The sequence below is a fragment of the Rhinopithecus bieti genome, unplaced genomic scaffold (assembly GCF_001698545.2).
Source record: "Rhinopithecus bieti isolate Rb0 unplaced genomic scaffold, ASM169854v2 scaffold_980, whole genome shotgun sequence".
In the NCBI taxonomy this organism is placed as follows: Eukaryota; Metazoa; Chordata; class Mammalia; order Primates; family Cercopithecidae; genus Rhinopithecus; species Rhinopithecus bieti.
In genome coordinates, this window is record NW_016803338.1 from 186,842 (window position 1) to 199,458 (window position 12,617).

At 41.6% G+C, this 12,617-nt stretch overlaps 2 protein-coding genes across 2 annotated transcripts in view; one reads left to right on the forward strand and one right to left on the reverse strand.

Moving 5' to 3' along the window:
- Positions 1 to 7,168, reverse strand: part of STRADB (STE20 related adaptor beta) — a 31,576-nt gene extending 24,408 nt beyond the window's left edge. The window contains exons 1-2 of the mRNA XM_017875615.1: positions 7,000 to 7,168; positions 4,128 to 4,234 (exon numbers count right to left, since the gene is read on the reverse strand). Coding sequence (XP_017731104.1) covers positions 4,128 to 4,139 — 12 coding nt within the window. The 5' untranslated portion in view covers positions 4,140 to 4,234; positions 7,000 to 7,168. The remainder of the gene's footprint in view (positions 1 to 4,127; positions 4,235 to 6,999) is intronic.
- A 272-nt stretch (positions 7,169 to 7,440) lies between these two features.
- Positions 7,441 to 12,617, forward strand: part of TRAK2 (trafficking kinesin protein 2) — an 86,258-nt gene continuing 81,081 nt past the window's right edge. Inside the window, 1 exon segment of the mRNA XM_017875659.1 lies at positions 7,441 to 7,588. The gene's annotated coding sequence lies outside the window, so the exon portion shown is untranslated.

Below are 12,617 nucleotides of genomic sequence, written 5' to 3' on the forward strand. Positions count from 1 at the left end.
TTTTTTTTTTTTGAGATGGAGTCTCACTCTATCACCCACGCTAGAGTGCAGTGGCACAATCTCAACTCGATGCAACCTCTGCCTCCTGGGTTCAAGCAATTCTCCTGCCTCAACTTCCTGAGCAGCTGGGATTATAGGCGCCTGCCACCATGCCTGGCTAATTTTTGTAGTTTTAGTAGAGATGGGGTTTCACCATGTTGGCCAGGCTGGTTTTGGACTCCTGACCTCAAGTGTTCCACCCACCTCAGCCTCCCAAAGTGCTGGGATTACAGGCGTGAACCATTTCAGAATTTTTAATTTCAAGCATCTTATGGACATTTATTTTTATGTAAACATTAAGGTACAATTTTAAATGAGTCTCTTAAGATATGTCTACCTATGTCTACTTAACACTTTGTAGTCAATTACTTAAAAGTAAGTTTCCTTTTAAGAAATGTCAGAATTTCTCACTAATCAAACTAGTCATTTTCCCAGTTAGCCTACACTGCTGATTATTTTAACTTGAATTTCTACAGTCTGTATACTTTATAAATCTATTACAAAAATTTGGCATGTATGCCCACTGTTTGATGTAAAATTCACCCTGAAGAATAGATGCTAACAATGTCAAGATAGCTGTACAACTGATTCCTCTGCAGAGTTTCTAATGGCTTCCTAGGGTGAATAACATTTATAATAAAACAGTTTTTGAAGATTATTACTGTTGTTCATATTGAAAATATCCACCAGCTAGGCAGGACATTTATGTATTGTTTGGTATTTATATATTTTTACATTTAGCTTGAATTTTTCATAACGACCATTAATACCACTGCAAAAGAAGAATTAACAACAGGCCTAAAACTGCTATTCTTAGAAAAGAGCTGCTTATAAGGTTGACCCTTGGCTAGTATCTGGGAACTGGGATTTTGCAGAGGTTCCCTTCATAAGAATCGCTCACTGTGTCTAAACTGTTCATGCAAATAATATGGTTTATGCTGAACACCTGGCTTTTTTTCTGGGAGACTGGAATTTTGTTACTTGCTAGCAGAGCATGCCTACGTGACAAGTCCCCAATAAAAACCTTAAGTCCAAGTCTCTAATGAGCTTCCCTAGTAGACAACATTTCACATGTCACACCTCTGGGGGAACTGTGCATATCCTATGGGACTCCACTGAGAAAAGATTCTTGAAAGCTTGCACCTGTTTTCCTCTCACCTTCACCCCACATACCTTTTCCCTTTGCTGATTTTGCTTTATACCTTTTTGCTAATAAATCTTAGCTGTGAGTATGACTGTATGATAAGTTCTTTGAGTCCTCCTGGCAAATCACTAAACCTGAGGGTGGTCTGGAAGAACCCTGACACAGCCCTCAAAATACACTCAAGCATTTAAAGAGCCGTTACCTCTAAAAAATGTGCATCACTTTTTTGATGAAAGAGAATTTAAGACATATTGACCCCATTTTTTTTTCAAAATAAGAGTTGTGATCTATGTTCTCAGTTTATAAAAATACAAAAAACATTTTATAAACTAATATGGCAGGCTTCTATTGCATCATCTTTATATAAAATTTTCACAGCCTAAGAAAGTGATCATTATTAAATATGAAGACAGCTAAAACCAGCCAATATAAGGAAGATATTTTTGCTCTCTCCACCTAAAAAATGTTAGCATGTTCATTAGCTGCCCATATCATAAAAATCACAAAATAGTCATATCTTATCCTTCAAAACATTTTTATATTCACACTGCATCAATCAAATGCTGGTGAACATAATAGCTCATGAAGAATCTACAGGCTAATTTCTTTCAGGCAGTATAATGATTTAAAATCATCCAGAAGAAAGCTCCCATAGAATATTTTTGAATATAATTTCTTTGTCCATTATCATAATAGCCAAGTAAAAAGTAGTTAGACCTTATAAAGAAACTGCAAGAAGATATTTTACATATGCTGCTCCTTTGAAAACAGCATTTCTTAGTTCTCAAATAGAGGGTAAAACTTGAATGGGGAGGAATCCTTAAGTAAAAGTATCAACTTTATCCCAATTGCATAAATTTCTCATTTAGGAAAAAAAGTAAATATTTCGATTCAAAGAATTTAAAATATTTCACCATTGCAGAAAAATGTGATTTAAAGTTAAAATCATTAACAATATAAATCACTCATTATCACATTCTATTATTTTTCACAAAACCCATAATTATAGAATAATAAGCTAGGACATCCTTTTTCCAAAATTTGAAAACCCTGGGCAACACACAGCCCTTTGAATCTCAGAATCCTCACCTATCAAATGATGGGAATAGACTAAATGCCCTTCTATATCTTTTCCAAGTGATACAAAATTGTAAATCTTTTTTTGTTTTTTAATTTTTTGACGAACGGAGTCTCGCTCTGTCGCCCGGGATGCATGAGATGCAGTGCCGGATCCCAGCTCACTGCAAGCTCGCCTCCCGGGTTCACGCCATTCTCTTCTGCCTCAGCCATCGATCCGAGTAGCTGGGACTACAGGCGCCCACCACCCTCGTTCGCCCGGCTAGTTTTTTGTATTTTTTTTTTAGTAGAGACGGGGTTATCACCATGTTAGCCAGGATGGTCCTCGATCTCCTGACCGTTGTGATCGCGCCCGTCTCGAGCTCATCCCTTAAGATGCTGGGATTACAGGCTTTGAGCCACCGGCAGCCCGGCCAAGAACTTGTAAATCTTAAGTAATCCTTTAGAGTAGGAATTGGCTATGGTCCATGAGCCAAATCTGACCCACCACCTGTTTTTGTGAATGAAGTTTTACTGGAACACAGATACATTCATTCATTTATATATTGCCTATGGCTGCTTTCATGCTAGTACTTCAGCAGAAAAGTAGCTGTAACAAAGACCAAAGGGTCTGTAAATACTATCTGGCCTTTACAGAAAAGCTTGCTGATCTCTCCTTTAGAGAACAAGACATTTCACCTCCGTGTATTTTCCAGATATATAAAGCTTCTCTTTCAAGTGGTAAAGCTTTACTTTAAACATGTAAGTAATTGTATTATGTATTTTCCATATTACTAACAATACGGTCTTCTAACTTCATAGTTCTGCCTCTCAGTCTTGGTAATTGATAGAATAGATTGGCAGGTATGAGTCCAGCTCCAGTTTTTTGCAATCTTGGAGAAACTGAAAATGAGGATAATGCCACATGCCCTGCGAAACTTCCACAATGTGAAACTATGAAAGAAATATATGAAAGTATTTGTAAATTATAAATCATCATACAAATATACTCATCCTTTTTTTTTTTTTTTTTTGAGATAGGATCTCCCTCTATCACCCAGGCTGGAATGCACTGGCACGATCACAGTTCACTGCAGCCTTGATCCCTCACTCAAGTGATCCTCCCACCTTAACCCTCTGAGTAGCTGAGGCTACAGACATGTAACACCACATCTGGCTAATATTTTATACAGACAGGGTCTCACTATGTTGCCTAGGCTGGTCTTGAACTCCTGGGTTCAACTGATTCTCTAGTCTTAGTCCCTGAAAATGCTGGGATTACAGGTGTGAGCCACTACACTTGGTCTACTCATTACTTTTTTAAAAGCCACGTTTTAATATAAGTATTCCCTATTCAAATATTATTATTATGTATTAAACAGAATGAAAGTCCTCAAGCTACTTAATGTAAAGTAGATACCATGGATCTAAATACAAATAAAAAACCAGTTGGCAGCTATACCTCATATTATACTTGATCCAAATGATTTTTTTTTTTCGGTTAAGTCAAAGGGGTTATTTTTAATACTGTTTGGCTTGCTTTTGGTCAGATGGAAATTTGTAAAAGGAATTTTTGAAAGATTTAAAAGATAAGGCATAGCTAACTGGTGTGGGTGGCATATCGAAGTATAACACCTATGAGAAAAAGTAGATATGGGACAAAGGATTAGAATAATGAGCATATTGAAGTATACGAGAAGTTCTTTATGAAAGAAAGAAAAACTCAATGAGAATGTAATTCATTTCCCAAGTCCAGAAGTCAATCAGGTTAAAACAATATCTCAGAGCATAAGAATATCCCATCAGAATATCCCTTTTATTATGGCTTGGCATTAACATCCAACTACTCTGACAGAACAAAATCAGATCTATATTTACAAAAACTTACCAAAAGAGACATTGAATCGCTTTAGTTCATACAGAAAGTGACAAAAATCCATCTATTCCAAAGAAGGCTTTTGTTTTATCTTCCTTTCAAGATGCAGATATATCCTACTATAAAAAACAAAAGCAAAATAATTTAGATTCACATAAAAGTTCCTAAAAGAACTAGTTGCCTTAAACCCATCCAATATTTAGGCAGCTATTCCTTGACACGAGGAGACATTCCTGAAAAGTATCTTTAAAGAGCATTTATTTTTTACTGAACATTATTTGGGATCTGACATCACAACAAAGAAGCAGAGTGAAAATGAAAAGAGGTTCTAAATATTTCCAAAGCCTCAATATATTTGCATTTCTCCTTCCCTATCTTTTCTATACTGTTTTTTGTTTGTTTTTTAAATAACGCTGAGCAAATTTGAAAGCAATATAGAAAACCAATTTTTTGGCCCACTTTATGATATAAACGGTGTCACAATAAACCCCAAGAATTTTCAATGGTTACACATATTATAACTAAACTTGGAGACTTTGCAAAGCTCTTATTGGATTAATTACCTCCTAAATCATTTGGGGTCCCTGACCAGCAAATATGGGAGAGAATCAGAGTAACAGACTTGGAAATTAATTCAAGGAGGTACAAAAGCACCATCCACGGTTTCCAGACCTTTACTAATAGAAAGGGTGGCAATCTTGTAAGTTTGTGGGTTCGGAGTATTCCTTTACATCTAACCAAGATCATCTCTTTCATCTAAATTGTGCCTCATTATTTCATTTTAATGAAGTCCCCAAATTTGATGAACTCATCTACAAATATGTGAGCAGAATGAGAAAGGGAAGATTTTGTAAACCATAAAAACTATAAAACAATATCCAATTTTACTGCTAAAGAAAGAGGTGAATTTATTCAGGATGTTAACTATGAACCAAAGGTAGAGATTGGGAGGAAGATGGACCTGAAAGGTTGTGATCATTTAGCCTGAAAGGTTGTGATCAATTTAAGGCACTAGAGTTAGATGTGCTACAAAAGGAGAAAAGCAATGCCTGCCCTGCCAACTTTCCAGGGTGAATGAGATCAAATGAGTTACATCTCAAAGTGCCCCCTAATTAGCAAACACTGTATCCGCTTGAACTATGCTTTGAAAGGTACACTCAAATGTACTGAAGGCAGTACAAAACAATAAGGCTTATTTGGAAATCAGGTTGTAAAATGTTTCAATAACCATGAAAATATTCATACCTTTTGACCCAGTAAAATTCCCTCAAGTCATCTATTCTAAGGAGATATCCAAGTAAATGAAGAAACTACACACCCAGAGTCAATACACTGTCAATCTGTAACAACCAAGTAATCATTACACAAGTGTTTAATGAATGGCTACCATGGGTCAGGCACTGTGGACACCCACTGGTAAACAGGGCGGACAAGGCCCTGGCCACTTGTAGCTGACCTTCCCACAAGCAAAAGGGTTATGGATGTCATGATTAACCAAATTTTCTGGTTATCATGATTTTGTATCCTGCTTTTTTCACTCAGTGTCAGCAAGTTGTTACTGATTTTGTCTTAATGTGAAACTCCATTATGTTGTCTTTTCTTTTCAGAAAAGCTCTGAAGAAACAGACACAATCTGTTAAGAATTGTTAGTAATAAAAGGGTTGTCCCTATAGAGTGGTTTAATCTCGGAGATTTTTGCCTTAGACACACCAGACTACTAAGAGATAATTTTACAAGACATTTTGAGGTCAAGGCAGCAGCTGCACCCAGCAAAGGGGTGGGGGTGGGGGATTTGCTGTTATTATAATTTTCTCTGGCATGCTCTTTCACGAGACATAAATATATACCCTTTCTTTAAAAAAAGTCATATTTAAGAGACCTCTATTTCGGAGTGTATTCACAAGTACATCAGTGCAGTCCTTTGCACTTGTATCTAAAACGCTAATTACGATAAAACTTTATAAGTAATTTCAGTTTGTTCCATAATAGAATCGTTCATGTGAAGACTTTAATCTGAAAGATTAACACTTTCTGTAGAAACCAAAGGTCGCATCTTCTTACAGAACACAGGCTTTGAGTTAATTTAGGCATTCAACAGAGGCCACTGTTACAGGGAATGCAAAAATGACCCGATGTAACTGTCTTTGTTAAGCTTTAAAATTACTGTAATTTTCAAAGTGATCTTGGGAACCTGTAAAATCTTAACAAAGATCATAGCGACGCACAGCTCGGGAGAATTTTCCAAGCTTAGTGACTCATGCTTTCAACAAATCTTTACTGAGCGCCTACTGTGTGCCAGGCACCGTGCTAGGGGCGCCGTGTTACACATCCTCATTAAGTTTTGGGGAAAAGGTACTTGACAACAGACCCAGCAGGGAAAAACACAGCGTTGAATTGAAAAACCGAAGACAAAACGACACTCGAGTGATTTGATTTTGTAAAGGTTCCTTCCTAGTCCTGCTTTGGGGGACTTCGCAGCGAACTTGCAAAAGGCGGCAGATAGAACTGGGGTCTGAGGGTGTCTTTGGTGTGGCAACTCGCCAAGCCCGAGAGCGCGGCCAAAGGTAAGGGCTGCGGAGGAGAGGGCGCCCGGGCGGCCTGGGCCCCGCGCACCTGGCACGGCCAACCCGTCAGGGACCACTGGGCGGACCGAGAACCCGCGGCTCGGGAACCCGCTGAGCCCGAGCTGCACTGGCGCAGCGGCCGCTAGCCACGCCGGGCCGCATTCTTGCCACGGCTCCGCCAGCCGCCGGTGCTCGGCCTGGAGGTAGGCTAGCGCGTTCTGGCCTCGGGCGTCCCGGGTGTGCGCGGACCAAGGCTCTCTCCCTCATGTCCCCCACCGGCCCCAACACCTTCCCTTCCCGGGCCTGCCTCCCGTCGTTACCCTAGCGGCGACCACGGCCAGCGACTCTCTTCAGGCTGCCAGCTGTGCGGACGGGGGCGGGCGCCAGAGCCCTGCTCGCGGAGGAGCTAGGCGAGCGTTCTAGGCCCGCTCCCGGCGCGGGGCGCGGGAGGGCGGCGAGGCCGCGACCGGGGCCGTGGGCTTGGAACTCTGCCCCAGACCCAGGCTACCCGCTGGGAACGCATTCGCTCCACCCGCGCCGGGGTCGCGGCCCCGCCTCCCTCCCTGTGGCTGGGCAGCGAGAAGGCGGGGCCTGCGAGCTTGGGGCGGGGCGGGCAGGAAACTACAATTCCCAGCAGGACTTGCGCTGGGGCCGTGGAGGCCGCTGGGAGAGTGGGTCTCCTTTGGCTTCCCCAATTGTGTAGGGGCTGCCATCGACCTGGTGCCGCCGCAGAACCTAGGTCGCCGAGTGATGATGTCGTGAAGTCGCCCGCCTGTCCCTGCCACGCCCGGGCGGTTGCTGGCAGTGGGAGCAGCGGCAGCAACTTCGGCTGCTGCTCTCAAGCTGCCGCTGCATTAGGGGCTTCCTGAGGAAGCGCGGGCGGAAGACAGAGGATGCCGAGCCACTCAAGTGAGTAAGCTATCCGCGCACAACCCGAACTTGCCCTTGACAAGTTCCCCGGAAGGCGGAGGGACCTCCTTGCCTTGAGCTCCTCCGGTCCCCGGAGGTCACGCGCGGATGTTGGAGCCGGAGGCTGGGTGCTGGAGAGCTGGGTCCGGATCCCGCTGTGAGGAGTGGGTTGTTTCCTAAGTGTGGGTGCAAAGTGATGGGCGCTGGGCGCTGGCGTCGGGATTCAGCCCAGCTGCACATCTGAGGCTTGGCAGCTTCTCATAGCGCCTTATCCTCTGCCAGACAGCATCCATCTGGAGCCCCGTCTTTTAGGATGAGTGGCTTTAGGGTCGGGCGTTAAACCTTAAGCCTCAGTCGCCATTTGTGATGTAAATGGGAGGAGAGGGTATTGGAAAGAGCTCTTTCTGGGTCAAATAGAGTTGGGCTTTTCTTGCAATGGATTTTGAGCTAGATGCCACATATCTTGAAAAAGAAAAACGACTGACTTTAGTTTGAAGCCTAATAGTGGCACATGTCCTTTTTAGTACCAGCCCAAAAATAGTCTTCCAACTTAAAAAAAAATCTGCGTCATAATAATAGGGATAAGTTCAGTTACTTGCTCATTCACCTTTTGCTTAGAGCTGCTGTTTCTATGTCAGAGAAAAAAAAAAGAAAAGAAAAAAGTAACTTCACAGGAAATTCATCAAGTTGATGGAACGGACCATAGGAACAAAAGGAACACTTTCAGTTGTTGGTCTCCGTAAATTTTCCCGACCTGTAGATCTTTGCTGTTGACTTGGAAGTCTGAGGTACAGTAGTCTCCAAATAGCACGTTAATGGTGGTGACATGACACTTAAAAACAAATTGTGAAGGACATTTGGTGGTGAGAAAGGTCAGGGATGAAGACACTTTATCATCCCAGCAGTTATTCCAGCTTTTTTTTCTTTTTTTATTTTTTATTTTTATTTCTTAAGACAGAGTCTCGCTCTGTCTCCAGGCTCGAGTGCAGTGGGGTGATCTCGGCTTACTGCAACCTCCGCCTCCCGGATTCAAGCGATTCCCCTGCCTCAGCCTCCAGAGTAGCTGGGACTATAGGCGCACACCACCACGCTCAGTTAATTTTTGTATTTTCAGTAGAGAGGGGGGTTTTACCATGTTGGCCAGGATGGTCTCGATCTCTTGACCTCATGATCCACCCGCCTCGGCCTCCCAAAGTGCTGGGATTATAGGCGTGAGCCACCGTGCCCAGCCCCAGCTTTATATTTTTAAAATTAAGTGATGTCCAACAAGTCTCAGACATTTAACAAGCACATACCATGTGAAAGACAGTGTTTTTGTTATCTTACAGACTTACTCATATGATGGAAGAGGTTTGTTAGAAATAACCAACATTTGGCTGGGCACGGTGGCTCCTGCCTGTAATCCCAGCACTTTGGGAGGCCGAGGTGGGCAGATCTTCTGAGGTTAGGAGTTCAAGAACAGCCTGACCAACATGGAGAAACCCCATCTCTACTGAAAAAAAAAAATACACCAGTCTGGCCAATATGGTGACACCCCTTCTCTACTAAAAATACAGAAATTAGCCGGGCATGGTGGCACGTGCCTGTAGTCCCAGCTACTCGGGAGGCTGAGGCAGAATAATTGCTTGAACCCAGGAGGCGGAGGTTGCAGTGAGCCAAGATTGCACCACTGCACTCCAGCCTGGGTGTCAGAGCGAGACTCCATCTCAAAAAAAAAAAAAAAAAAAATTAGCCAGGCATGGTGGCACCTGCCAGCAATCCCAGCTACTCAGGAGGCTGAGGCAGGAGAATCGCTTGAACCCAGGAGGCAGAGGTTGCGGTAAGCCAAGATCAAGCCATTGCACTCCAGCCTGGGCAACAAGAATGAAACTCCGTCTCAAAAAAAGAAAAGACAGAACCAACATTTTAGTATTTGCAATCTACCAGGCACCCCAGGTGGGAGCTCTTCATACTTTAGCTCAATCACTTCAACAAACCTATCGCACTAATCTGAGGCTCAAAGACTTGCTTATGTAACAAGGGGAGATTTAAATCTAGATCTGCCTTGCTTCAAAGTCACAGATCAGGTAACTAATACGTACTTCAGAAATTATAGACTTTAAAGGTTGAGTGGTTAAAGAGGATTGTCCAGTGTTATTGTCTAAGACTGGTTCCAACACACACCTTGGACATCTGGAATAAGTCCTGAACCCCTGCTTTAGTACTTTTGAGCAAACTGATTCTCTCTGCCTGCAATTCCCATTTCTTACTGAACTGCTCAGTAAGACCCTAAAAGCCCATTCCAAATCCATCTCACTTATGTAAGAAATTATAAGACTGGACTTTTGTCGAAAGGTTCTTTCCAGTTAACAGGTTTTGTGAGTCTGCAAATAAAAATATGACCCTGCTGGGCATGGTGACTCACACCTGTAATCCCAGCACTTTGAGGGCCCGAGGCAGGAGGATGGCTTGAGACCAACCTGTTCAACATAGCAAAACCCCATCTCTACCAAAAATAAAAATAAAAAATAGCTGGGTGGGTAGTCCCAGCTACCTGGGAGGCTGAGATCAAAGGATCTGTTGAGCGATTATGGCACCACTGCACTCCAGCTTGAGTGACAGTGAGATGCCATCTCTAAAAAAAATTAAAATATGAGCGGAGAAGTGTTGTTCTCCACTGAAAGTTTCTTTGTTTTAGTGCCCCAAATATGCTAAATACCAATATAAGGAATGAGACAGATAATGTCTTATTTCATGTTTATTTTGAGCTCTGATTATATCATCTGTACCAGTTTTGAACCTCTTTAGTTATCATCCTGTTTAGTTGGTAAGAAATAGGAGGCAAAAAGGTAATAGTCACATTTAAATGACTTAGTAATTAAAGGAACTAAATTATTCATAGTTTAGTCATTATCTGTTCAGATCTGCAGTGTTCTTATAATAATAGGAAACATTTATATAATACTATGTGCTAGATAATCTTTTACCTATATTAAGTTATCCTCACAATAGCACTGAGGTATTTTTATATATAGGCAACTAAAGCAAAGAGAGGATAGTAAATATACCAAAGGTCATGCAGCTACTAAATGGTAGTATTGAGTGTCACAGCAGACAAGATCAAAATCTGTAGTCTAACAGTTATTGAGCACCTACACAGCTGGGTGCTTTCATTATAAGTAGGTCATTTGTCTTTACAACTGCTTTATTTGAAATGGAAGTTCAGCATTTAATGATTTGTCCAGAGTCACAGATAAGTAAACTGTGGAACCAGGATTTGAACCCACGCTTGTCATACTTCAAGGTTCATGTTCTTTCTTTCATTTCCCTTCAATGATCAAATCTTTGTTAAACACCTTCTGTGTGCCACACACTGCCAATGCTAGGAATTTAGTCTTTGCCCTTAAGGAATGTAGTTTGAAGAAGGAAAGAGACAATTAACATAGTGTGTTGAACAATAGAATCACAGCTTGCAGAGATACTTTGAGAGCACAGAGAAGGAACACTGAAGTTAGCCCAGAGTGGGAAGGCTTGGACCAGTCTTGGGGAAAAAAATGGGAATTAGCCTGGGCACAGAAAAGGGGAAGGGGATGTTATGGGCTGAATTGTGTCCTCCCAAAATTATGTTGAAGCCCTAACACCCATAACCTCAGAATATGACTGTATTTGGAGACAGGGCTTTGGGGTGATTAAGTTCAGATGAAGCCGTTAGGGTGGGTTTTAATCCAGTCTGACAGTTTTCCTTATAAGAAGGAAATCTGAACACAAAAAGAGACTCCAGAGTTGCACACACAAAGGAAAGACTGTGAGGGTTCATTAGGAAGACCAAGAAAAGAGGCCTCAGGAGAAACCAACCTGCCAATACCTTGATTTTGGACTTCCAGCCTCCAGAATTGTGAAAAAATAAATTTCTGTTGTTGAAGCCACCCAGGCTGTGGTATTTTTTTATGGAACCCCTAGCAAACTGACAAATAGGTGTTCTAGGCAAAAGGATTGACATACAAAAAGCCTTTAAGCTGTGGTTAGGTGATCGAGGTAGACATGCAAGAAGCCTTTAAGCTGTGGTTGCGTGATTGAGGTTTTTTGGTGAGGAGATAAATGTTGAGAGAAATAAAACTGGAGATGAGGCTGGGGCCGGATTAGGAAGATTTTACATGAGATGCCAAGGGACTTAAACTTTATCCTAACGAAGAGGGGATGGAGGTGATTTGTAGCAGTGGAAAAGCATTAGATTTACATTTTAGAAAGACTTAGACTTGTAAAGGATAAATGAAAGGTAATAAGACTGGAGACAAGGTAACCAAGGTAGCTCGTGCCACAGGACGCAGAACTAACAGTTTTCCCAGAATACTGAAATGTCTAACTAAAACAGAGCCACTGTTAATATAAGATTATAAAGGGCACAGCTAACCCTTAGAGTATACATAAGAAGATATAGAAAGAATTTGTATATAGTTGTTTGTACCCAGAGGCTGTCTTTATTTTGACATTTTGCTTTTCCTTATATAGATCATAAAGCTGTCTACAACTATCAGAATATTCAGTATTTTTCCACCGTAAAAAGTGATCTTATGTGTTTAATAGACACTTTTATGGTGCTGACGCAGATGTAAGCCAAATTCTGACAACCTTTTGAAATACCTGCTATTCATTTTATATGTAAACATACTGAAGCACAGAGAGGTTAAGTAGCTTGTCCAAGATGACGTTGCTAACAGGCAGCAGAGTTAAGATTCAAACTCAGTCTGTCTTCAGAGTCTTTACACTGTGCTGTTGCTATATGATATTTATCTAGATCTTTATTTGTGAAAAGAGGGCAGAGTAATACAAATATAAGTATGTTTGCTGTAAGAGGTATGCAGTTTATCAGAGGAGATAAGGAACAGCTCTAAGGTTTTAAAAAGTGTTTTAGAAGAGCAGAAAGTGTTGGGAGGCAATACCTCCTTCAAGTTGGGGTTTCTGTGAAGGCCTGTTGGGAAAAGTGGCATTGAGCTGGCATGGGAAGCATGGCTAGAATTTGCACATGTATAATGGGGAGAGGACACTAAAA